This window comes from Falco punctatus (assembly GCF_963210335.1).
Source record: "Falco punctatus genome assembly, chromosome: 3".
Lineage (NCBI taxonomy): Eukaryota > Metazoa > Chordata > Aves > Falconiformes > Falconidae > Falco > Falco punctatus.
The window spans coordinates 77,415,882-77,443,367 of record NC_137582.1 but is presented as its reverse complement, the minus strand read 5'-3'; the positions used below and the strand labels follow the sequence as shown (position 1 = coordinate 77,443,367).

Below are 27,486 nucleotides of genomic sequence, written 5' to 3'. Positions count from 1 at the left end.
GAAGTCCAGGAAGGAAGGAACTCTGAAACCTTATAAAACCAAAACATTTAATAAAGAGGTTCTCTCCTTAGTAATTTCTGAACAAGACAGAAGTGACCCCTTTTGGTAGCACCCGAGCAACTGGAAATGAACCATCCCCTATTTACGAACCTGCCACTCATAGCAGTAACAAATCAGGGTGCTATTAGCAGGCAGGCATGGAGCTGTCAGTCCATATTGAGGGCATCCCACATCAGAGTACAGTTGTATAAGGTTCTGCATTATCCTCGGACCAGTATCATCTGCAGTCCAAATCACAGAGAGCATTCTTCAGAAAATGAAGCAACTTAACCTGGTGATACGCTGTTTACTCTCTCTTGGTACATGTGCGCTATTACTTTGTACAAAAGTTACTTTGGAATCTTTGTAAAGGCTGTGCTTAAATTACCACACGTATCAGAAGACAGCAACACTACAGGACACTACATTAGACCCTTGAAAATACCATACCTGCAGAAACTGCTAGTGGAAATGTCTTTGTTTTACTCAAATATGCAAAGCAGGGATGAAATCTTTTAAATTCTGCTGTGATGCATTACCTTAAAAATATGGGAGAGTAAGACGGAACAAACTGTAACCTCCCCTCCCCCAAACTGCTTTCAGGGGTCCTGCGGGACCCACTGATGAATCCAGTATTGCCAGTCTCCTCAAAGGACAGAACCTGGCTTTTAATTCTTGGGCCACTAGAGACTGCAAAACATGTCATGATTCCCAAGCATCTCAGACTGGCTATTTTCTCACCTCCCTCTTGCGGACAGTCGGTCCCCTTAGAAACAGAAATTCCTTCTAAAAAATATGGTCTATGCTTTCACACAGTACATGCTGTTAGCTTGAGCTTTAAAGAAATCACTTTGTAGATTTACTAAAACTGAAGCAATACTTATTGCTGCAATCTTTATTACTTTGAAATAATGTGTAACTAAAGTAAAGTCAAGAAGGTTTTCAAATCTGCCTTCTGGCTTTTCTCTTTTTCTTCTAGGTTAAGCATCCGTTTTAGCTTAGAAAAGTGAAATTTGGAGTTTCGGGGGGTCTTGGAAGCAGAGTTGGTTGTCGCCTGTCCAGATGCATGTGTTCTGAAAAACAAAAGACTCAAATGTCTTAAACGTGAGGAACAGAATTAACATGACGTAACTATGAAAGTGCATATAAATGTAATTTGAGTGAAAAATTCTAAAAGCAGTATATTTTCAGGTGAAAGTGAGCCGTCAGAAGTATAACTTTGTTATGCAAATTTTAAGCCAGCCATCTCACATTAATGACAAAAATATAATAGGGCATTCTTTGCACACAGTCGCTTTTCATTAGAATCTTTTTGATTTTAAGGGTGGCAAAGTTAACACTGATCTCCTTCAGACCACTGAAGAAAAAACCTCCAGTTATCAATTTTAAGTTTATTAAGTGACTGATTCGAAATCCGTACCTGAAGCCCTTGCCCAGCAAGACATAATATACTCAGTAAAATGCCTCTTTAAATAGGACAGAAACAGGTACCTGGGAATTGATGAAGGGCTGTTCCCTTTCGATCCCCACCTACTGCAGCTTACAGGTGTTACTTTATTTGCAGACTGAATTTTTACACCTGGTGTCCTCAGGCTAGATTTAATACTTGGAGTGCCAAAACGTCGTGTCTTTGTAGCCAGAAAATTCCTGTTTTCACCATAATGTCTTGTTGTTTTGTTGCATGAGTTGCAAGTAACCAGCTATGGAGAGAAGAAAGGAAATACCGACCCTTCTTTCATTCTTTTCATCCTTACGTGATAAAGCCACCATAAGAATTATCCAAATTATTCTCTAAGTGCCATGACACAAATTAAATATTTGATGAAGAGAAATACGAGATATTAAAAAGCAACATATACTTTACACCTAATATTTGCACTCAGACCTCTTAAGCCAAACACATCCTATGGGTTTCTCTAGAAATTACTCCAGTCCCCTAGAAACTAATTTCAGGAGACCTGTAACACTGAAAGTAACGTTGTACAGTGAAATACAGAAAACAACCCTGTCGAAACAGAAAGATGAAACAGCACCTGAACTGGATATATGATATTCTTGAGTATACGTTAGCAGTATTTCTATTTTGCTAAAAACCATAACATACAGTGTGATCTAAATTCATTAGCATATTCTACCCCCAATTAAGTTATATTACACTTTCCAGGGAGCCTTGAAATAAAATATTTAAATCACCAAGCTCTCAAAAACAGTCATCCATAACTAACAACAGCAAGTCTTAGGGAACAAAGAAAAGGCTTTCTATTAGTGCAAAAACACTACAATATGAAGGAGGTTCAAAACAAAGCACATTTTCTCTTCTATCTGTTTACTTCAAGGCTGCAGGGAACTTCCAGCAGCACAGTAAGTTGCAGAGGTGCATCAGAACAAATAACGTCAGTCACAGACACCATCAGATATTCCTAATATCCCTACTGCCATGGCAACTACGCTTATTAAGAAACAACTTTTTGAGGCACACAATTACACTGACTGGAAAACACAAGTTATATGCTGTTTCAAGTTAAAAAAACATACTCAAAGAATGTCACAAAAATGTCTAAGCAGGTTTGAAAACATTATAGCAAATAATTCTTCATTTCAAAGTGTGTACAATTACCTAAATTCAGATTGCTTAGAAGTAATTACATTTAGAAATGCCAAAATGAAATATTTTCAGTTGTTTTTTATGGTCTCTTGACATTATTTTGTCAGCCCAACAAACTAAAAAAGAGAAAGATCATTAACTTATACATCTCAGGTATTGATGTATTTTTAGTTTATGTAAATTAAATTCAGATGGGGGAAAAAAACCCAGCATCACATGACAATTTAGCACTCCACGGAATATAAATGGGGGTGAACACCTCACAATGCAGGAGTTAGTGGATTAATCATAGCACTGCACAGATAGTTTCCATTCCCTGAACTGCACATGCAGTGAACTCCAAAAATTTTTAAAAAGCCCTGAAATAGTTCCTATATGTCTCTTCATAGCACAAGCATTCTCAAATCAAGTTCTACTTGCTAAGAAAGGCATCAAAGGCACAATCTGTCACATTGTTCCTTGGTTTAATTTTCAACCACCCTCAGATTTTCATTTTCAGAAGTGTCTGGTACTAGATTACAGGGATCTACATTGTTAATTTTGAAAGCTGCCAGTACTTAAAATACTTAAGACCAGAAATACTTAAATCATAATCCACAGCACAAATGCAAACAGAACAGAGCAGAACACAAGTGCAGCAAACTGAAATTACATCTCAAGATTAGAATATTGCCCAGAGTTTAAACTGGACCTATTTAAAACTGACTTTTGAACTACTCGTGACTGCACAGTGCATCCTACAAACCTATCCAGCTACACAATAAATCTAAGAACCATCATAATTCTGTAAGACACTGTACCTCAGTTGTCTCAAGAGACAGTCCCCAGGAAAATAAAGCAAAGATTCCAGCTTCTCAGATGCCCTTTCTGCTGCTCAACTATGACGTACAGTTTGGAAAGAGCAATAGCAAAGCCGTCTTTCTGGAGCACCTTATTTTGCCCTGACAGCTGAGAACCTCTGTGGTATTTCCTCAGGTTAACTTTGTATTATGGACTCTAATATTTGATTTCATAAATTTTACTCCCCAAAGCAGCAGACTCTCATCTGAGAAAATGCCAAGTGTGCTAGCAACTGCTGGGCCCAACAGGGTGCAGTCTCATTTATTAAAACATCATTCACATAACCTGTTTTAATAGTAATGCATGCCTTGGCAACACTAGATTAAATGTATACTATATTCTTCAAATAACAGTAATTAGTATAAAATATAGTAATTAAATCTTACATTCCTCAGTAATTTTAGGAAAAACAACCGAAGCCCCAAGCGCAACATTAACTTGTTTAAATCACCTACGTGGTTTAGTTTTGAAAGACTTCCTACAAACAGTAACGTTCAGAGAAATGTAAAAAATCCAATTCATACAGAAGGTAACAATAATCTGATGTAGCCATGACAGTCTACTGAGAGAAATGAAGTAAAGCTTGTTCAGTTGAGCAAATGTATTTTTACACAACTGATAAAACTGAAAAATCCTGACAATCTCTCAATCACTCAAGCTATTCTTCAGAGCTGAAAGGAGCAGAAAACGTCAAGCTACGCATACTGGCAAAATCAGCCTGACTCCAGCCAACACCACGTTTTGCTTCTTAGGTATGTTTTGCGGTATTCGTAGCAATGGATTTCCAAGGATTCTAATGCATTTTAGGATCTACCTGGCTGTATTAAGGCTCTGCATCGAGTAGTTGCCTGGCTTTAGCCACATCCATAGGGAAAAAAGGAACAGGCAAAAATCTATCATGCCTGTCATTTTTTGCAAAGCCATGCAAATGATACAGCAGCTGACGGCGGAAATGCCAGAGCTTTGTGGCAGGAAGAACTTATTTAATTTTCAGCAAGATCTTAAGACATCTGCAGAGTCTACCCGGACTGCTGCTAAAGAGATTGCAGGGAGGACAGTGCTGTTTGTGTGGCTTCTCTGACACGTTAGGTTGTTCTTTTGGGGGGAAGCTTACCGTTCTCGTCATTGTGGTTATGATCTCTCATAGCAGATTAGGATAGATTTTAAATTTAAATTTAAAAATTTTGGGTGTGAACAGAAATTTTTCCAGAAGAAAGGAAAAGCTACATGCTCATGAAAAATGAAATGCGTAGGTGTGAGCTCCTCTTCCAAAAGAAAGATTTCCGTATCTTTTTTTATGCCACTGAAAGGTTTCAGGGAATTATCAGGTATTTGGCAGTTCCAAGCAAACATCCTTACCAGAACACTTCTTGACTCTCTGTACTTTTTCAAAAGCTTTGTCTGTTTCATACTAAGTTTATGGTTCTTCGCCTCCTGTTTAAGAATCTTCTCTATCTGTGGAGTCACTTTCATCTTTGGTTTGAGACGCACCCGGCAGCTATCGGGAACCAGGAACTGGAAGCAATAAGGACATATCCTTTCTAATCCAGATTCCTTATCTACAGGTTAATAAAGGTAAAAGAGTAAAACTTAAATGAAATAATTATGTTTTATAGGCAAACATTAAAAAGATACATTTCTATTTTAACATTGTCTAGGTACATGTTTCAGACCGAACTAGAACACAAGAGGAAGCTGAGCACAAGTATGTGCTCAGCACTCAGCTGAGCACAATTCACGTTAAGTTTATGCACAGCATAAATTCACACACTACGCAATTGTAAGTTTTCCTGAAAGAATGCAATTCCTTCCTAAAAATCTTTAATGATGGAGGCCGACAATTCTGCAAGGAGCTTCGTGCAGGCACACTCTTGTGCCAGATCAGTGACACCAAATCCTTGTGAAGCTCTTTTTGTCCATTTTAAGTGCAAGAAAATGACAGCATGGGATGAAGAAACGCTCTGAGTTTAATTTCAGCCCTAATAAGAGAGGGATGCTCTGCAGCTGCCGTTATCACCTCCTGCAGCCAGAGCTGGGCTAGAGCATCTCAGCCCCCCGAGGAAACACCTGGACGCTGCTGCTTAGCAAGTGCGTCACTTCTGCCAGCAGCCCCCGAAGCCCACCCTGGCACTATTCTGTGGGGGCTGGGGAAAATGGAGAAAAAGGGAAAGCCTGCGTCCTTGGGGTTCTCCCCGCAGCCGCCCAGGCCGCCGCTGCGCGCTGCTCCCCGGCCGCAGGAGCCCCGCGGGGCAGCCCCCTCCGCCGCCGCTGCCTCCTGCCGCGGGCAGCGCCCGGGCCCTCACTCGCCTCGGGAGTTGCGGAGCGTCCACCTGGCGGGAGAAGGGCACAGTGTCACGGCACAGTGTCACGGCGCGGCTGTGTCACGGCACAGTGTCACGGCACAGTGTCACGGCACGGCTGTGTCACGGCACGGCTGTGTCACGGCACGGCACGGTGTCACGGCACGGTGTCACGGCACGGTGTCACGGCACGGTGTCACGGCACGGTGTCACGGCGCGACACCCCGCACCGGCCACGCGGCGGCTCGCGGGCAGGGGGCGTGGCCACCCACGCGCGTCACCGCCTCGCTCCCTTCCCCCCCCCCTCCTCCTCCAGCCAGCGCGCGCCGTCCCTCGCCGCTCCGCTTCCCACCTCCATCCCCATCCCCGTCCCCGCCCCGAGGGCCGCCGCCGCCCCGCCGCGGGGCGCTTACAGCAGGAACCGTGCCTGGCCCGGGCAGGCGCCCAGCAGCCCCTCCGCCGCCGCCTCCAGAAACCGCCTCTGCCACCCCATGGCCCTCAACGCCCGCCCCGCCGGAAGCCGCTGCCAGCCAGGTCCGGCGGCCGGGGGCGGGGAGGGGAAGGGAGGATGTGCAGTGTTTCGCCGAGGCCCGGCGGCTCCCCGCGGTCGCAGCACGATGGTTCCGGGGTCGGACGGCACCGCGGCGAAGGGCGCTGGCGGTGAGCGCGGAGGGAACCGGTGGCGCAGCCCTTGTGTCTGGTGGCCTTGCTGTGACCGCCGCGGGCCTGGGGTCCGCTGGGGCTGGCGCCGTTGGGGGGGCCGCAGGCGTGTCCCGGAGCACCGGCCGCCGTGCGAAAAGAGTGGTTCTGCAAAGCAGCACGCTTCCACCTTACGGGGAAAATGACATTTCTCGGTCGAGTTGTCACCTGAAAAACGCCACCAGCGCTCCGGCATGCCGCTTGGTGTTCGCCAGCGCGGAACTTCGGCGATTCCGCCCCCCCCCCCCGCTCCATTTAGATGCCTTTTTAATGATTTTTTTGGCCACGACACAGTTTGCTTTATTACCCTGCAAATGTGCTGCTGTTAAAAAGGAAAAGGAAAAAAAAAAAAAACAACCCACCAACCCTCGGCTTTTCAACGTTTGATGTGTGTTTTATTAATTCCCTCGGCCCCATTCATTTGCTAGACATTCTTCTTCTTTGATCTGTCGGTAATGGTGTTCATTTAGGAGAGGTATTCATCTGAGCAGGCTTCAATATTCTATCACAGAATTTGAATAAATATAATTATTTCTTATTTTCTAACATGGACTAGCTGAGGGGTTTAGAAGTAGAAAAGCATGAGAAAAATTGAATTTCTAGGCTTCCTTTAATAGAAGAGCTTTACAGTGCAGTCAATAAATCTGGGCTTTTTAATGAAACGTTCATAAAGCTACAATTAGAGCCTCTGCTGACTTTATTTTTGAATAAAAAATCAATTTTTCGGTGGACCTTCCAATGTTACATTTTTCGTTGCCATGTTGCTGGCTTTGTTGATGATTAATTTTTGTGTGAACTCTACCTTTCCTGAGTGGATACATAATACCTATTTAAAACACAGCCTGTGTCCATCAGTCAACAGATTTTTGGCAATGAGATATTCCCATTTTTTAGTAGCAGTGAAAAACCCCAAAAGTATTTTTTGAACACAAATAAGCAAAAATAATGGCAACACTTCTTGGGGGAGGGGGTGTGGGGGCCTGTTTTTATGATTTTTAGCCATGTTTACCCCCGAGGGGACCTGGTGGCAGAGGAGGAATGGCGCGGCCGGATAGTGCCATGTTCTCTCCCAGGCTCTGCCTAGCAAAAGGGGGGTACGCTGGGGGGTGGGGGGTGGGGTGGGGGGGGGTGTCTGCTGCCTGGAGCTGGGACCTGAGTCCTCCCTGTCCCTGGAGCGGTGCAGGTGGGCCAGAGCCCTTGCACTAACACCTCGGGATAATTTTTTCTTTGTGAGAACAAGTGCCTGAGTGATTTTGTTAACAAGCAGCGTACTGTACTAATTAAGCAGTGATTAATACAATGCAAAGGATTCATTTTTACTTCTCTCCCTTCCCCCCACCCTACTCTTACACTCGTCTTACCCCTGCTTTTTTTTTCCCTTCTGTCTTTTCCAGTTTGTCTGAAATGCTTATACTTTCTTTTTCTTCTACTCCTGAAACTGCATTGGGCCATTCACAGTTTTAAGTTCACTGGTTTCTCTTTGCATTACAGATCTCCTTCTCCCAACAGCAATGCCAAAAGCACCTCCCAGTGCCATTCATATACAGTGTATCACGTGTCTTGTCCCAGTATCCTCCCATGAGGCAGAAACTATGTTTCTCATGTTAGGTGTGGTGCTGCATGTACTAAACAAGTCACGCTCTAGAGGCAGGGAAAATGACCAAGAAATCACGGCCTCTAGTTCACGGTTCTCTACCACCCCCTTAACTGCAGAACTCCCATCAAAAGTCAGTATTTCTGTGCATCCAGAACTGACAGGACCAGATCGTCAAAACCAGATAACCCCCAGCTCCCTGGTACGGTATTTATGGCATCAGTGGAGTGAACTCACCCGCATTTCAAGGCAGAATGCATTTGTCGCTACTTTTCCCTGGATTTTGTTCACCCAAAAAAAACCCACCCCACCCACATTAGCGGACCTATGTTAGTAACTGCTTCCTGCTTCTGTTGTTTAGTGTTTCGTAGCTACCATGGCTGGCCAACAAACTGTAAATCTCGCCTGGTGTTTTTTAACAAAGGAAAAAATAGAATGATTTGTGTTGACTTCTGGTCATCGTGTATCATTATTGATTTGAGGGAGGGCAGAGGAGGAGAGCGTACTGTCTATCTGTTGCTTGCCAATCCTCCAGGAAGGCAGTGTTAGTTAGCAGTCAGTAGAGGGCAATCGAGAAATACAGTTTGTGATACCTAAAGGATTTGAAGCACTGATTATGTGTTTACAGAAAAGAAAAAGACGAGAAGAGCCAGGAGGATAGGTTGTTCAGTTTACTACTGGAGACCTGACTGTGACAGACCACCAAGAAAACAAAATTTTCAAAGAGAGCAAAGAAGACCTTCTGCAGCATCTGCGAGTCTCTCCTTTTTTCTTCAGAGTTGCATAGGATAACTTAGCCAGAACTTACTGATGACTGCATGTTCAGTGGACTCGGGAATGGGCTGGGAGATGCAGAAAGGCACTCTTTGGAAGGAACACAAGAGGAGGCATTTCAAAGATCCTGCAGGTGACTGAGGTGAGCAAACTCAGAGTTTCTCTTTCAGGTGAGATAATAGGTGTGCAGTCAGCTGTATAAAAGTCGTGAGCGAACTGAGTGATTGAAATTATATGAGAATTTTGCTTTTTCAGGCATGCTGGTGCAAGACTAATTTTGTTGTGGGGAAAAAAAAAGAGATAGAGATGCTACAAGGATAAGCGTTTCCAAGCATACGTTATTTTGGAGACATGCTAAAACTGGTAACTTGTTTTATGTGTAATATTTTATATTAGAACCGCTTGAAACATGCTCATTATTTCACAAGGCTTGTGTGCTATAGTTCCTGGACTGTAGTTTACAAAGAAATATACAAAGAAGATGTGACTATTGTTCCTTTTAGAGGGGATTTTGCTAAGCTTTAGGACAAATGTGACTTGCAGGCTTGGGGAAATGTATTAAGAGATTTTGGATGCGTGGTGGGAATGCCCCCAGATTCTTCAAAGGCTTTATTATCAGAAAGATACTGAGAAGTGATAAGAAGGAATACAGCAATAACAAAAGGAGTTAAGCCACAGAAATCAAGGGGCTGACAGAGGGTTGGGAAAGCACAATTAAAACAAGAGACTAAGTTAGGAAATAAGCCTATGAAACACTTTTCTGTTGCCAAGATCTCAGCTGGTGTCACCATAACACTTGGAAAATATCCTCAGGACGCTGGGAACCATTAAAGCAGTACAGATTATCAGAGGATAAACTTCCACTTCAGCTGGTACCAGAAGTGACCAATAAGAAACGTTTGGGAAATGAAAGATGAAGAATTGAAGCATTGACATTCTGGGGATATCACAGAGCAAGTGCAAGGGTATCTAGAGGTCAGTCAGACAGTACCCATCTGAAACAAGCCAAGCTGATAAATAAAAGGAATAAATCCTATATTAAAAAATGCATTCAGCTTTGAAAAGCTAATTAAAGGAAAAGTTATCTAGCATTCCTCCTGACCCTGGATTTATTTTGTAAGTGGTATGATAGGTAAGGCTACGGCACAGTGATTTTTCTGTGCTTTGACTGCCAAAATATGTAAAAGATTAATATGATAGTTGTCTGTTATAAACTGTTTAGAACACAGCTTCCTTGCAGTATGTACCTGAGTGAAGTGAAAGATAACATATATAAAGCATGTCACTATTTTCCATGAGTTGCCAACATCCATCTGAGAGGGAATCCCCCTGATCTTGAAAGCTACAAGTTCCAGTCTCTAATTTTTTCTTCTTTTCATTCCATTTCCACTGCGCTAGATCTTCTTGTATTCCTGCAAATCCATTCTCTCAAAAGAGAATATGAATTAAAGATGATATTGAACAAAAGCCTCAGAGAGAAACATACTTGCAGTTTAAGGAAACGCGTACTTGTGTACCAACTCTTCTTTAAGTAGTCTGTAGTCGGAATTATTAGTTCTTTATTTAAAATGTGAAGCTCTAGGGCAATAAACATTCTCTTATAGCCCACACCTATTTTCAGTGAAATTAGCGTGATTGCTTGTTGGTGTTTGCTGAAGAGTTTTCTCTCTTGGTGATGATGATGAGATGGGTCATCTCTCTACAGGTATAATCAAAGGGGTTCTTGTACTGGGCAGCCATGCAGGTCAGTGGCTGAGAGATGAGAGCTACTGCTTGTTCAAGTCCAGGCTTTGCTTTGCCTCTGTGACTTTGTGGTACATTAGGGCTTTTTATGGTCAGCTTATGAAGTGGCCAGCCTGGCATCTTGCCCACACTATAGGCTAGGCTTTGAATGGCAGGCTGCAGATATACAAAGAGGCCCTCCTTGCACAGAAGTTACGGGAAAGGCCATCATCTGGTTGCAGTGTCCTTCCTTCAGTACGTAAGACAAATAATACTCCTATGCCAGTTCTGGATATGAGTCCTTGTCACTTTGAGTCATAAGAAACTATTCCTTCATTTTCACTTATGAAACAGTTGTCTAAAAATGTTTAAATCTCAAGCTGCAGCTCCACCTGTGAAAAAGACACTGCTAATTAACGTGTTAATTGTCATGTAAACCTCTTTGCTTAATGAGATGTGAAATAGCCCCTACTGCTAGATATATCAGTGTGCACAGGAGTTTGTCCCAAGAGCTCAGCGTCATTTATTGCTGTGCTGCAGCACAGCAATATTTAAACCTCTTGCCAAAAAAGGAACGTTTTACTTTCTGATGAGTCATCTGGGTTTCACTCAGATCTCTTAAGGTTCTCCCACCCTGTTCTTTGCTGTATAGTTCAGGCCCTGCCCTAGAGGCCTTGCTTTCACAGCCGAAAGATGGGGTGGAACCCTTTTCAGCATCTGTCGGCTCCTTCGCTTGGAAGGGACTGCTAATGAATGATACGGAACATTTTCTCAGTCACCGGAGCTGAACGTGCAGCATTCCTAGGCTTCTCTGGCCTGGAGTGTGGCAAAGCAGTGCTGGCAACTGAGCCGGAGTTTGCCACATGCTGTGCTAAACGTCACCTGCATCAAGAAAGAAAGGGAACTAGGTCAACCAAAGGAGGCAGCTGTAGATTTTTTCCACATTCATCATATTTGCTTATGAACAACACAAAAGAGCTATATGTTTCAGGAAAACATTTCTTGCCTTTTTTTTTTTTTCTTCTGTTGCCAAATGGGCATAGGGGAAGTCTTAATCTTGTATTTCTTTTTGTTTTAAATGATTTTCTTTTCCTTTTAATACCGAGCAACCTGTTCTAAGGTGGCACTGGTCTGAGCATGAGGTTGGACTAGATGACCTCCAGAGGTTTCCAACTTTACCCTGTAATTTTCAACACTATTGCTGTAATTTTGAATTCTTCCTGACTCCAAATTACCTGGGAGAGGAAAAAACCCACAACTATTTTAAGAGAATTCTTTTTCCCCACTAAGTTATTATTTTATTTTATTTGAAATGGACCAGAGAGAATAAAAAACCAGGTAATTCCAATAAATAGCTGTGTCATGGAATAGTTCTTTGCAGTTGTTGGGTTTTGTGTTTTTGGATAAAACGCTTTGTCTATCATGTTCAGATAGCCTAACAGAATTGCTATTATGGAGAAATTGAGTCAGCTGAGGACTAAACTGTTTGAGGGCTGTACTCTCTGCTGCAGTCAAAAAGTGGCTTCTCATACCTGTTTATAGTATCAAAAGTTGGTCTCGTGTCTGAGAAGCTGGCATCATTGCTGATTCTTCCAGTTTTATGCTTCGTGACTTAGATGGCAAGAAGGGGCGGAATATTTACTGCTAAAGTATGTGAAATAATACGAACTTGAAAGCTTCATATCAGCTTTTCAGTGATCAATTTTGGCTAAATTCATTCAAAAGTTAACTGTTTGCCCAGCTGACATCCTTAATTCATCACCCTTGCTGAGACTGAGATCTTCAAAACCATTTACAACCGCTAAACAAACATATCTTCCATTAGCTTTGATTATGAAGCCTGATAAAATGTGCAGTAGATCTGCATCTTTAGAGATGACAGTGATGGATATAATTTAGACTCAAGAGAGGTAACAGAATCAGACTGATGCTTAAAGTGAACTTTCAGCCAGAGTTTCAAGGTCAAGTATGGGCGGGTGGTGCAGTGCTTCAAAACCGCTGTTGAGGCACAGTGGTAGCACTGCATATTGTACCTGCATAGGGAGGAGAGCACTTGAGTCTTCATTGCTGGTAATGTGGCATTGTCACCAACATTTAGTCCTCTTTTAAAGGAAAAACTGAAATCGAGAGGATGTAACTACTTCGTAAGTGTGAAGCAGATACAGAGTAAAGAGAAAAAACTCTACAAGACAGTACTTTAATTAAACTACAGTATTATTGCCTTCACTAGTGGTGGAAAACAGGAAACTTCAGTGAGGGTTCTATTATAGCTGCATAATTCCCTAATACTGAAAGGAGATAGTCTTTCTAAAGTTTGCCTGCACGCAAGGCCCTCTGCTTTCCTGCACTCCTCAGAGATTTTGTACAGAAAACAAAACAGCAAGGCGTAGATGATTCAACAGAATACGTTTTCTCCAAAACCCCAGAGGTCTCTCTGCTTAAGCATCCCAAGGCAGAAAAAGCTGAAAGTAGTTATATGCACATACGTTAAACAAGCATCATCAGAGTTGCTGGTAACTTGCTACTTATTTGAAGTGTGAGAGGGGCTGGTGCCATCTCCAGACTTTTTCCAGAAGGCCCATAGCCATATGTTTTTATGTATTCTTTTCATTATTATGAGATAATGCTAACAGTAGTTAGCATCAGTCTCCTGAAAGGTTATTTTGGCCCTCAATGAGGAAAAGACTTGTTTTCCCTCTTCAGAAAAGTAATTTCCAAGTGGTCAGACTGATGGCATGGCAGACATAATGAAGTCTGTCAATTCATAATCAGTTTGTGCAAATGAAAATTATTTTTTTCCTTACTGTGTCCTTAAGCAACGTTTTCCTGATGAAAATATTCGTGGGATGGTTTTTTTTTGTTGTGGTTTGTTTTTGTTTTTTTTTTTTTTTTTTTTTGTTAATCTCACCCTTCCTCCTAAGCCAATCTGAGATCTCTGCATCCCTTAGCACTGTTTAGAAGAAAAGATTTGGTTATCATAAGAGTGTGGGTGAAAGACAGGACAATGGAAAGCTTGAAGGAGTAAAGGTCCAGATAGAGATGTACTGGCAGTTCTATGAAGAGCTTGTCACAGTGCCTGTTGTCTCTCTACCTCTGTTCCATTTGCTCTGCTGGTTAATCATTTGCTTGAGTGCTCAAGTACCATGGTGATGGACACACTACCAGTGCCATGGACCCAGCATGCTGCGTATTCATTAAAACATTGTTTTTGAAAGGAAACACAAAATAAATACAACTTTTGAAAATCCTCAGCATACCTAACATTGCTGTTTACCTTCCTTTCTAACAGTACAAATTAGTATGGTAGGATACAGTCCTCTTCCTCCCATTTTAGGTTTTCATTCTGCTGTTGATATCCACAGCTTTCTCATGAAAGCATAAGTGGTTTGAAAGGTTTCAGACTTCTTCCATATGTTGAGTATAGCACGTTTGTGCATTGGCCTTTCTGTGCAGCTATTGAGATGTTTGTTCCATTGTCATCAATACTAAAATCAGGGAGAGGGCCCTGGAATATAAGCCAAATGCATCCTTGGTCTACTAAGCCCTAACATTTTGCTAGTGTGATCTTTGTGAAACTAGGGGTATTAAGTGCAACTTTGAAAATCCTGGCTAGCAACTAACTGCTGGAATGCCATCTGGCAAGCTATTTTTCTTCCTTCTCCAAATATGAAGCCTTCTGCCTGAGTAGCTCCAATACAGCATCTCTTCTGCAGCATCACATTTTGAGGTCTGATCCTCACACAGACCTCTCTCGCCCCTTTTAATTTTTATAGTACAGTGCTATTTAAATCTCTGTCTGAACACGTATGGTGGCCGCCAATGGAAAGTTAGCACTGAGCAAGTTTCCCACAGAGGGCATTACTGTGCTAGCATCTCTCCAAGATAACTGCGCAGAATGTAGGAACGAACGTTATTACCTCTTCATCATGTGTACCTTAGGAGTTTGCTCCTGGTTTTGGTATCTTGGATTCCTTCACAACACTGCTCTCTGAACACCGGTGCCTGGAGCAGATTGAACTAGCATACTGGCAGTCAATGAACCCCCAGCACATGAAGTGCCCAGGAGGCAAACTAAACCACAGAGGAGGGAATCAGACAGAGCTAGATGTAAGGTATGCATCCACTGGAGCTGGGTAATTGTTCCTGAAACTCTGCTGATCATAAAAGCTTGCTTTAACTTTTGCCACAGCCCTCAGGAAAGGGAAAAGACATCCTTTCCCTCTTACATTTCCCTCACATGATAAAAAAGTACCAAATATTTTTTTCAGGCCTATCTTACCATCTGCTCAGACAGTAATTAGCTCACCGATTGGTGTGGGCTGAGTTCCATTAATATATGGTAAAAGCATGCAGAAAAGCTCAAAGCTGAGACAGTGATGCAGGGATGCTCTTTATGTCTCCCTGGCATGAGGTAGGAAGGGCCTGTGATGCACTGCTTGCCAGAAGCTGGAGACACAAACAATGTGAAGAAAAAGCAATGCCATTTGAATCTCCCATATTACAGATATGCACCACCACCCCCGCCCCCCCCACCATCAAAAAAAAAAAAAAAAAAGTATAGTAAAACCACTAAATATAGCAATCCTGTTAACATTACTGAGCAAAGAGTGAGTGAAATTTCTGGGACTTGTGGGTCAGGACAGCGGTCTCCTCCCTAGCCTGCTTCCTGTAAGATCTCAGCTGATGTTGTTGCAGGGGTGGTAGGAGGGAAGGCAGGACTTACCCTTTAAGGATTTAATTTGGAAGGCATTGGAAGTGGGGTCCCCTCCTCTCTATCCTTCTGCAGTATGGGCCTTTCCACCTTGGCCCCATCTGGTCCTTGAACTCTCTAGAATCCACAGATCCTTGTAAAACATACAGGTACAGCAACTCTGCTCTGCTCTGGTGTTTTGCTGGGGAGAAAGAACAGCCCTTGAGGAAAGGGGTAAATGAGTGCTGCTTGCCTCCTGTGCCTCTCCTAACTCCGTGAGCCAAGGCAGGTAGAGTCATACCACTCTCCCCGGTGGAAGTCGGGCCAGACTTCAAGGGAAGGCACCAAACAGGGTGCAGGCTAGTACTGTGGGGTATCAAACCTTAACAGTCCTGGTGCCTGTAGTACAACTGCAAAACTGGACTGTGGCACCAGAGTATGGACTGCTACTATTGACATGGCAAACACCTACATGCAGATTCTACAAGTTGTCCCATAAAATGCTTTTGTTTCTGTGTTGTTGCCAGCCATGCAAGCAAGCCCTCCTGCCAACCATTTCCTCTTCTTCATTAATCTGCAGTAATCTCTTTGGTGTTCCTTTGCATTAAATCTGAGTGGTATTCATGGGTACAGTTCAATTAACTCTCTCATCCTTCCTTTCCCAAGGGTGTTCTGTTTTTGAGAACCACCCTAGGAACACGTGCGAGTTGAGCATGGATAAAGGCATCTCCTGCCAGCAGATCTGTGGACTTGTTTTTTTCCATGGACTGTTGTCTGGACCTTGGCAAGCCTTTGGAATCTTTCCTGGATGAGCAGTTCTGGATTATTCACCAATTTTTTGTGAGCTGAAGTGAAAATAAACACGAGTTTAGGACTCTGAGCTCAAACTCAAACCCAGGCTTTCCTAATGTGAGCCCAGAACTGAGAGTTTTAAATTAGCCCTTTATGGATTATGAACCAGTGACAGAATTAGATTTTGAATCTGAATGGCATCCAAGTTCTGTGATACTCATGTAAATGTACTAGCTTAGTGCTTGCAGTACGTCTACAGCCTGCTATTCATTTCTAACTGGTGGCATTTTCCTTTTTGGATACGGTGGGAGAAGCTGTCAGGCTTTACTGTTGGTGTTGGGTTTGGTACTTCATGATGGTAACAAAATCTGCAGATGTAGAAGCATGATAAACACTCACATATGAGGGTCAGAAATGAGTCCATTTCTAAACAATCTTAACACCTCTTGGAACAGGCAGAGGAGTCTACGTAGGTTGCACAACTGCAGCCATTGACTGTTCACTTTCAGAAAAGCAGCCTGTCCTCAATCACTTGGTAATTTTGGTTTAAAACAGTAGGCCCAAATCCAAACTGGGTTCAATTTTTCACAGGTATTGGGACACCTGGGATGAAAAGTATGCAAGGAAAGGAAAGCAATCACCTGGTCTAGTGCTGAAAGGATTAATGAGGAATTAAGGAAAGAAAAAAAAGGCTGCTAGAGTCATGTTTCATTTTTCAGTCTCTTCGCTGTCTGCCAGTCCTTCACATGAGTGCTAAAAATTTCATTTAAAAATTAAAAATATATTTTAAAGAATAATTTAAGACACTCAACATGCAGTACTAATGTTGGGAAATTGCAGCTCTGTTTTCTGACACAATCTTACATTTGTGGCTAAGGGAAAACTTGATTATTTCAGTGGATTGCTGGAGAAGTACATGTGAGTATGACTATCCATTCTCACCTTAACAGATTGACTTGGAAACCTTCAGTTTCAAAGAAGGTAAAGGTGTCAGAGTGAGTTCATATAGAATAGATGAGTTTTCTGGAAAAAGTCTCCCATTTGAAAAACTTCCATAAAAAAATCACATGACTGGCACGAGACAAAGTACTTTTGTTTTGAGTGTTTGCTGGTCCCAGTGAAGTTGATGCTACTTTGGGAACTGACTGAAGCTGTTAGGACTTTAGTTACAGACTGGTGTAAGTGTTGAAGATGAAGACACTGATCATTAAAGCTATGTCAGTTTCTCAGCAATGAATTGATCTTCTTTTTGGGTTAAGTTCAATGCTTTTGAGTGAGAACCCTTGATTTACATTAAGTGTTTCTCAACTATTGTTGTGGGGGTATTTAGCTGATGTCTTGCTACGGTTTGTGGAGCCACCAAACAAACAAGCAAAAAGAAAAGAAAAATAGAAAAACAAACAAAAGAAAACCCCACAGAAAATAATTATTTAAGTTTGGTGGCTGCTGTTGAATGCGCTTGTCCTTCCCTCTTGCAGCTGCAGAACCTACCAGCGTTGCAGGTAGATTGTCCGACAGCTCCCTTTCAGACTGTTGCCAATCCTGCTTCATGGATCAGCCAACAACTGCCTCTTCAATCGTGCTTGCACCTGTTTCCTCTTGTTCTGGAATAAACAGTTTTGTCTGAAAAGAGCATTGACAAAGGCCAAAGTTGCACACCCAGCCTGGTCCACTGATATAAAGGAAATCACATTTTCTTGATGCTTGTAGAATGAAAGTAGCAGCTGTTACCATGGAAATAGTCAATTTATGAAAGGAGAAGTTTTGAGGATGCTGAACATCACCACTAATCCAAGAGATTGCAGTCAAGACAAAAGGTTAAAGTTGGAGATGTGCTAATTAGAAGATAGCCATGTTTCTGATAATGTGAGGATGGATACAAAAGAATTCTATTTGATAAAAATGCTGTTGTCCTGGCTAATCCCTTGAACCTATTATTTTGGATACACAATACGGATTAGATTGATCCCTAGTATAAATCCACTGATTTGTGTTCTGATAGGTGTAAACTTGATGGGTATAAATAGGCACTATGTCCTGGAAAGATTCTTTCAAATACTTCCTTAAAATGTGTTTTAAGAGTTGTTTTTTCACATTCCCTTTTTTCAGATATTTTCCTGCGTTTTGTTTTATATTTTACAAGTACTGATGTCCTCTCTGTCCTTTTTCTCTCTGCTCAACACATTTTCTGTGGTGCAGAAATTACTGTGGTTCTTCAGATTTCTCCGTAAAAGTGCTAAAAATGTTATCACCAAATAGAGAAAAGGCTCTGTTATTTCCACTGCACTTCCTCTGCTGATTGACTGTGCCAAGACAAAGCAAATAGTACAGTAAAGTCATCATCTGCAAACAGGAATGTTTGGGCCAGATCCTCTCTGCTCATACAAAGAGCCTGATCTTCACTGTCTTCAGGAGAGATGCCTCTCTCTCCACAAGTTCTGAAAATACAGCAACATACTATGTCCATTAAATTTCTCAACTTTAGAGCACTGAAAACCCATCTGACAAACTTAATCTGAGTGCCTAATAATAATTTTAAAACAATTCCACAGCTTACCCTGGATTATTTCACAAAAGTCTTAATTATTCTTAATTAAAGCTCCTGTTGATTGTATTTGTGCGAGCCCTAGCTATTCAAATAATCTTGGGCCCTACATTCTTCTTATTTATTTTCACTTAAAAGTAGCCTGCATCAAAAGCCTTTATCTGTATAATTAGTTTTACATGGATTTTGTAATGAAGACTCTATGTGAAAAATGGAAAATAGAATGGTAAATGTTGTTGGATATGTCTTCCAAAATGACACCAGTAACATCAAAGCAGTAAAAATATCACCACCACACTATTCACGGAAGAGCTAAAGGACATTTTGTGACCAGTAGATGCAAGCAATGGGACTGGGCCATTCTAGAGGGCATTACAGTATGTGATACTTGCACTTGTATCTCAAGCTCCAACTTAAAGGCTGTAATTTTGCCCTAACTCTTCTATTAGGGAGACTGTTTGAGAAACCCATAGGCTTATTGCTAGGTCTCCTCTTTACAGCCTAGGTGAATGTGTGGCATGTATACTGCCTTCCCCCCCTTCTCCCCCACCACTTTTTGCTCTTTAACTTGAATAACACTTTTACCACCTGGAGGTATTTTTCTCAAGGCATTTCTAAGCAGCAGTTATATCCTTACTTAGCGCTTTTATTGTTAGACTAAACAGCTCTCTTGCTATCTTTGGATGGAGGATCTCCATTCCTTCACTCATTTTATAAGCCATTCTTTGTACTTTTCCCCATTGAGTTCATCTTCCTTGAATGTATATAGGACTTCGGGTGAAGCACAACCTACACTTTGGACATGATCACAGAGGACTCCCAGGTTCTACTGAAAATCTCCATCCTTATGTCCTACAGTTTCACTTGACTTTTTCATCATGTTACCCATTTTGTCATCCTGTCATTCACAACTACAGTCCTGACGTGTCTCTACCTGGTCATCTCCCAGGCTATATCTGAATTTTCTGCAGATGATCTTGGTGTTTATTGCATTTCTATGGCTCCCATTTTCAAGCTGCTGTATTTGTATGGTTCCATTGTTCTTATGTATTGACAGTACAAGAGTGCACAGGTACTCTTCTACCTGAGTCACAGTGATCAAGAGCTATGAAAGGGTAGCAGAAGCCCAGGATGGATTCTGAAGACCATCACTGCTAATCTCAGTTAATTTGATGCATCCCTTGTTAATGACACTTACCTGTTACTACTTCTCCTTTAGCTGTTTTTTAACCACCAAAAAGGTCTTCTCCTTAGTCCTCACATTCCTTAATACTGTATAACATGGTGTCAATTGCATTCCTAAAGTCCTGAAAGATGAGATCTATTACACTTCATCTGTTCAGACAATCACTTACCTCATCTAAGAAAACTATAAGGATAGTTTGTGTGGTGTCCTGTTGGTAAACTGCTCTTGCATGTTATCCCGTTTTTCATTTATCTCTGTGTCTATATACTGCCTCCCTCAAAATGTATTTTAAGACCTTTCATACTAATGAGGTCAAATGAAATAGCTTGCAATTTCCTCTTTTCCTCTTTTATTTTTCTTCACAGATTTTTTTTTTATGTAGAGAAGCCGTATTTCTTATTTTTCAGTTTCACTCCCAACTTGATGGTGCTATTAAAAATATTCGTCACTGTACCAACATTACACATCAGAAATTCTTAGAAGTCAGAGACAGTTATTAACCAGACTTCAAGCTTGATGCATTTAACTTTTTGAGTTGAGCTTTTGTGTTAGCTGTGGTAGTTTCTATTTGCATATCTGAATTCTCATTATTCACCCTGTCTTTGTCTCTAAATTCAACTTAAACCTTCTGATTGAAGATTGTGGCAAAATACTTATTCAAGGACTTTCCTTGTGTTGTCTTTAGTCTCTACTCCATCCTTCCTCCAGTGGCACAGCATTTTTCCTTGTCTTTTTTTTTTTATTTATACTACCGAAGAGCCTTTTACTATTTGTTTTCATATTCTTTGCAAGATGTAACTCCGTTGGGTTCTTGGCAATTCAAACTTTATCTTTGTACTTCCTAACTTCTCAGATGTTTTTAGTTTGTTCACAGTACCTTTGGCATTGTGTGGACTCTGCTTAATTCCAGTACCTTATTTTTGACATGGTTATTCATTCAGGTTAGACCTGGGATCTCTTCTTAGAAGGTCCTGTTAGTTGCTGGCTGCGACTTTGTAAAAGCCATTCGTTCAATTTACTGTCCTTTTCCTGTGCTACAGAATAAACATCACTTGAGAGAACGCAAATGCGTTTTCAATTGTTGTTTTACAATGCTTTTCTATGCTAGTGCAACGCTAAAGTTCCTGGGCTTACCTTGCTTCTCTCTTACATAAATAATCCTACTCATAATCAAAGTCATAATCAACGCTATGAAGATAATTTGTGTGAGAAAAGGGTTGCAGATCAGGGTCTACATTCCTTCAAGTACTTTTACTAGGTGCAGCATTTGCTCAGAATAGTGGCTTTTTTAACTGAACTGTAAAAGCTGTTTAAGCGATACATGTGCAGTATCAGAAAAAAGTGCAGGATATTTTGGAAGATGAAACTGCTTGGAAACTGAAGGATGCAGGGGTTTGTCCAGGTGCCCAGTATTTCTCTAATAGCGTTTTTGCCACTTCACTCGGGTTTTATTTCTGTCTTTTTAAGTATTATTAGATTTTCTTTTGGCACCCTGGTGATTTGCAAATGTGTAAATCTTTGTACTGTCCTGAATGCCTAGGGAAACAGTTTTTCAAAAAACTAAATTCTTGAATGAAGAAAGTTTCTTGGTAACTACTTGGAATTTTATCAGGTCTCAAAATATATCATGGCTGTGTTGCATTAACACTGGAAAAGCATATTCAGCAGCATACTCTGCCCCAAAAAGCTTGCAATTAAAATGCATAAAACACATCCAGAGCCAAAAGAAGCAAACATTTTTTTATGGTCACTGTGAAATGTGGAAAATAAGCCAGTGTCATCCATTTAGGGCATGACCAGTAGCTGGACTCAGTCTCCTTGACTTATTAATATGCCTCGCAGTTGCAGAAAGGTTTTTCCTATTTTCATCCACTACAGACATTAATAGAAGTAGGAAATTTCAGTAGGATACTGGGAGTGAAAAAGAGACAAAATGTCATTTATTTTCCTACTGTTGCACTTACTGTAATAATCTGTCACTGTATGACAAAGTAGTTGGTAGAAGGAGAAAGCGTGTTCTCTTGTTCTCGACTGGTACCATTGCATTTTTTAGCCAGTCCGGTAGGTGGGTATAGATTAGCTATTGATCTGTTACAGGGAGAAGGCAGCGGATGGGTCAAAACCTTACTTGGCTGTTAATTTACAAATTTTGAGCAACAGTGGTGAAATGACTGAAAAAAGTAGATGACAACGCGGAAAATATATTTTGGTATATAAAAGGCTTCCTTTTAGATTAAACCTATTCATAAGTAAAATTACACACAATTCTGAAAAGATATTAGTAAATCTCAGTACATTCAGATTTCCAGATTAGCTGGTGAGTTGCACAAATGTGACCTGAATATGACTCTCCTGTGTTTTCTAATTATAGATCCTTTTCCACTACAAATAAATTATGAAATACATTTAAAATAGTGAGTTAATGAAAAAAAGTGGGGTTTGTTTTTGCTTTTTAGTCTAATGAATACAGCTGCTTTGGATGGTGTCATTTTTTTGCTGTGGGAATGGAAAAAACCCCACACCGCCAAATCTCTTCTGTGTACAAATACATCCATTTACTTCAGCAGCATATCAATGAATCTAAGTTTGACCAACAAAACCTAGCTGGAATGTCACTCCTGTGTGTTCCAGAAAGATTCAGGAGCATTAGTGAGGAATCTGTATCTGATTCAGTACTTACTGCTGTGTCAGTGTTGCAGATGGAGTGATGCACTTCACTCCTAAGAAAGAAGCAACAATATAGTTTATTCCTATAAAGTAGTGAGTTAAAAAAGTTCAATAGTAAATGTGACTGGTTTAACAAGGTTCAGTTGATAGGTACAGTTGATTATTTACTGCATAGAGGACAGGGTGAGACAGGAACTGTCAGGGAGACCCTCCCATGGAACCATGAGGTTCAGAAAGGACCCCCTTGCATTCTGAACTTCTCAGAGGGGAGCTGAGATGCAGCTGGATCCAGACATAGTCCCAGACTTGGTCAACAGTTTATGACTAAAGGATTGTAGTGCATGGTTAATCCTTTATATCACTTAGCTAAGATTTCAAAGGTTCAGCTTGTTTATTCCTAATTCACTTACCGAGTATCTGACATAATAAGGAATCTCTCAGCCTCAAGGAGTAACCTTGAAGGGCATCCCTGCTCAAGGGGAAATCCTGTCATTCAGCCCACTGTTGTGCTGGAGCTCAACAGGCCCCCTGGGGTGTTCACTATTTAAAGAGCAAGGCGATTGACTTATAGTCTTATTTGCATACCAGCAAGACATCTGGGTCACCATTCCAGACACCTCTTGACTACCATGTTGCCATCCATCTGTCAAAGTTTAGAGTAAGCTGGATGCAGCCTTCACAACCCCCACTGGTGGTTATGGCGTAAGTCAGGGAGTGGGCACACAGCCACAGTCGGCTTCACAGCAAGGCAGGATGCTGGGTCATAGGAAAGAAGAGGAAACGGAATTCTGTTCTGAAGAGTGTCACCTCATGTATGTACAAAGCTATTACTTCTCTCTCTGGCAGTGAAATGACATACTGTATTTACCAAAAGAACAGCAACAAATCTCAAAGAAGTGCTCACATAACTTTATATTAAGGAATTTCAAAGAAATTCTGATCAAGATGGTACTCAGGCTATGAATACCTACAGAATTGTCAGGTACCAGCAAAGTGTTGTAAAGAGCACTAAAAGAGGGTTTGGGCTGGTCCCAGAGTTGCATTTATTCACCCAACAAATCTCATGCTCAGTAATCAATCTCAAGAAAAAAAAAGTTCTAAGGAATTTTACCACTGGTAATGTTTTTTCCCCAGTCTCAGTTCTGAAAGAGCCAACACAAATCTTTGCTTTGTTCTCTTGTTCTGGTAGTTTTTTTTAAGGGAAGATGTAGGCTTTCCAACAATTAGAAACTTTGCCATCAAGAATGTGGAGGGAATAGGTAAACCAGGGATAATAGATAATGGTTATGGAAAGCTTCCCTTTCCAGTATGTGTGCTGGCTTTCTGAACAAGATTTTCAGGGAACAGGATCTTAAGCCTTAAGATTTGAACTCCTGCATGAACTTTTCAAAAAAACAGTTCTTCTACAGCAAGGACACTCCCTCTGTTACCAGCCTATTAGTGTGATGGTGTTGATTTCAAATCCAGAGGGACAAAAATAACAAGTTTAATTTTCAGATGTGTAAAATGTACAGATCACTAGTTGAAAAAGCATATAATTTATTTTAATGCATATTTGTTAAAAATAGTGCATATTTTTTACTTGGCTTACATGTCTACATTGATTTTTCTTAGCTGTGGAGAAAAAGCTGCAATACAAATAATATGGCATAGGTATTTACTCAGCAGTCTGTCCAAACAAACTGACCTGATTAAGGTGAAAATTTTTCATTGCAGCAGTTTTCCATTGGTGCATTAGGAGATTTGTAGTGAAAGGCATGCGGGTTTTTGCAGGTTTATTGTATTAAAAACAAAACCACCATAAGATCTGAATATTCACCACAAAATCATATTATTTTTAATTCCAAAAAGGCTCCATAATACCTTCTGAGTATTACAATTTAGATGTTTCTTGCTTCTGTTCTACTTGGGGGCCTGTTTTCCTGTCTGGATTTAACCTTCCGTGATGTGCCACTATCTCTGCTTCATGGCTATGGACATAGCCTATTCTCTGATGAATTGAGGGAAATACAATCTAATAATGTAGCTACACAAGGGAATGAGAATATGAGTCACTCAAACTTTAATATCTGTGAGGGCCAAAAGCTTGTATTTAAAGCTTCCTTGGAAAATTGAATTCTTCACTGCAAAGGAAAAAAACACGAATATTTTTAATTATCTCTAGACACTGAGTTCTCATTTACTATTGAATACATATGGTGACTTCAGTAAAATTAGTTCATAGGAAATGAGCTTAGAAATTGAGTTGTGCCGAAAACTAGTGTTGCATGTGAAAGGCTCAGTCTGAATTTATATACAAATGCCCTTATCTGGTAGGCAGAAGAGAGGGGTGTTCGTGAGTTAAGAGCGTGCTGGGCTATTGGTATTCTTCAGCCATACTCCATTTGTATGGAGAACGTTTTTGTCGATGCCTCTATTAATCCTTTCCCTCATTTTGTAGCAGTTGAGACAAAAAGCATTTTTTACACAAGTGTTGTGCATGTGGCATGGCCCGCACAACTGAAATCCATCTGTGAACTATAGTGTCAAAGTGACATCAATTTCTGTCTAGAATAGGTATCTTTAAGCACTGAACAGCAACCAGAAGTTGTATTTCAAAGACTTGAAACCAGCTGCCAGTCTGAAAGTTCTCTAGTTTGGATAGAATACTCTCAGCTTGGATTGCTTAATCAATGCTCTATTTTCACTTCATTGGTAAAAAATAATATAAAACTTCTTTATTAACAAATTGTCATTTCTAAGCTGGCTGCAGAGGTCTGTGCAGTCACGTCTACTGAGTTGCTAAATCTTTATGCCTCCTCCTCTTTAGAGAGTCATTAAGCTTAGAAGCATTAGCCTCTACAGGGCTGATCAGGATGGCTTGTTTTAAAACATGTCAAAACTGTTGGGCAGCAGCTTGTTAAAAACTTCCACATTACAGATCTTTCTGATTGACTGGGCATAAATTAGTCCCAGTTCTGTTATTATTTTTAACACGAGTTGCAAAGATACTTGCACATCTTAATTGAGCCTTTAGGCTGGCGTCAGCACAGGTATTTAGTTCATATGGTCTCTTCCAGTTTTTATAAACTCAAAATCTTTTATATGGCCTGTCTATTAATTAGAAATCTGAGTAACTGATATTCAGTGCAGCTACAAGACTGTCAAGACACTGATTTTCAGTTCATTGGCTTTAGCTCAAGTCAACAGTGTAACCGTTCCTAAAGCTTGGATTTGTACAGGGTACACCACAGCTCTGCAGGTAACCTATAGCTCTGCAAGGTACTGTTAACTACAAGCCACCTCTGCAGACCAACACTTCAGATCAAACAGGTTTGCCAGTGGTTCATGTCCACACACAGAGCAAATGGCGAGTGTGCACATGCTTATGCCCACCATGGCTTCCATCAGGTGACCTTCAGTGCATGCCATTTGCACCCTGATGTTTGATCTGCTTTAAGATAGTGACCTGTGACCTGGAGGGGGAACGGAGCTGATGCACGTTTCAGCTGACATAGCCTCTGGCAAAGGTGCAGGTCGGGGACAGCCTGTTGAAAACCTCTGTGCCAGAATTCACTTGAGCTTGTCCCTTTGCCGAGTACAAGTGAGGTGGGAGATGGAGGAGAGGGGAGCAACCATCCTCCTTCCCCCTCCTTGTATTTCAGAGGGATTAGTTCCTGTCAGGGAGAAAGGAGGGAACAGTCCCTGCCCACAGGAAGAGCTTTTTGCTTTTTTCCTTTGTATGCACCATGTGCGGGTGTGAGCTATGTCTTTCCTCTCATCCCCTCCATTATACCACAAAGACAGACTCTCCTCTTTTCCTGTAATTTGGTTTTCAGAGCTCAACAGCAAAGGTGCAGGCCCACATTCTGCCAGAATATGACTTGACATTTTGTTAGTGCCAGAAAGAATTAGACTCCAGTACGCAAAAACAGATTTTAGGTCTTTTTCTGAAGACTACGCTCCAAGTTAAATCATTTTGTTGTCTGACCAGTTCATAGGGAAGAATTACACCTCTTGTCTTGTATGCTATAAATATAATTTGAGCATATTATATTGATTATGCTTTGAACTTAAAGTATTTCCTGCAATTTTCAGGAAAACTTCCTTTAAAAAAGCAATAAGCTACTTGACCATTATGTAGAAATGATTTAGCAATTTATTTTTACTAATGGAGAAAGTCCAAAGAAAAAAATTCATGGCCTACTGGAACAATTTATAAGGAAGAAAAATTAGGAGGAAAATCATCAGATTAATTACATCACATAATTCACCCCATTCTACTTTGAGACTTTCAGATTTTGAGCATTTTTTAATTTGATTTGCAGGTCATGATCTGCTGCCAGAATAAATAAATCTTAGAAAGTGCCAAGACTGCTCAGCCATTTGCTGTGATATCACTCCCACATGAGGAACCTGTATCATCATCTTTCTTCAAGTAGCTTCTGTCTTGTGGTAAGTTTTTCAGAGATACAATCTTCTTCTGCGCCAGAAGTTTTAAGAAAAGGGAGTGAGATGAGTTCTGAGAAATCCAGCTCTGGTCCTAGATTTTGTTGGCAAAACTGGAAGCTATAGTCAGTAAACCTAGTTGTACTCATGTTGAACACACGTGAGGTTTGGTAAGGCTGTGGAGTATGGTAAATACCACAGAACTAAATTACAGGTGTTGCTAAGGGTAGTTTACATTTCCTTCATCCCCATGAATGCACAATGTATAAAATTTCTTTATTTGTCTCATTATCTGAAATTATTTTTTTAAACACTGACTGACATCTGTATTTGCAATTTATGATTTTGCCAGTACCTCTAAATAATTAAAAAAAAAGAGCCTCTCATCCAATATTAAAACAAAAAAACCCTAAAATCCATTTATAATTCTGACAACTAACCTTTGGAATGGAGACCTAATTAGTTCTTATTGAGCTTGGTCCAAAGATCATTGAAGTAATTTGGAGTCTTTCCATTAAAGTTAATTGACTTTAAAGCAAAGTTCTTTCTCAGATACACTGGTTTAGCCATATAGGGTAGCAGTCACCCTGTCACCCCCATCAGCA

The 27,486-nt window shown here is 41.0% G+C and overlaps 1 protein-coding gene and 1 long non-coding RNA gene across 2 annotated transcripts in view; one reads left to right on the top strand and one right to left on the bottom strand.

The window, feature by feature from the left end:
* Positions 1-919: 919 nt before the first annotated feature.
* RMP24 (ribonuclease MRP subunit p24) lies at positions 920-6,726 on the bottom strand. The gene is made up of 5 exons (XM_080380010.1): positions 6,198-6,726; positions 5,792-5,814; positions 4,844-5,043; positions 1,531-1,739; positions 920-1,112 (listed from the first exon to the last, which is right to left on the bottom strand). The coding sequence occupies exons 1-5, from the start codon at positions 6,677-6,679 to the stop codon at positions 959-961; spliced, it is 1,068 nt and encodes a 355-aa protein (XP_080236136.1). The 5' UTR covers positions 6,680-6,726; the 3' UTR covers positions 920-958.
* Positions 6,727-7,216: 490 nt separating this feature from the next.
* The window catches only part of LOC308060841, a 78,744-nt gene continuing 58,474 nt past the window's right edge, over positions 7,217-27,486 (top strand). Inside the window, exon 1 of the long non-coding RNA XR_013926929.1 lies at positions 7,217-26,887. This is a non-coding gene — a long non-coding RNA (uncharacterized lncRNA). The remainder of the gene's footprint in view (positions 26,888-27,486) is intronic.

Excerpts from the sequence above, each read along its gene's own strand:
- RMP24 (XM_080380010.1), bottom strand. The coding sequence starts at position 6,679 with ATGCCGGAGCGCTGGTGGCGTTTTTCAGGTGACAACTCGACCGAGAAA. Across the intron at positions 5,815-6,197 it reads GGCCAGGCACGGTTCCTGCT|GTGGACGCTCCGCAACTCCC; the intron begins GTAAGCGCCCCG and ends TTCTCCCGCCAG. Across the intron at positions 1,740-4,843 it reads GAGAGTCAAGAAGTGTTCTG|CTGGTTACTTGCAACTCATG; the intron begins GTAAGGATGTTT and ends TTCTCTCCATAG.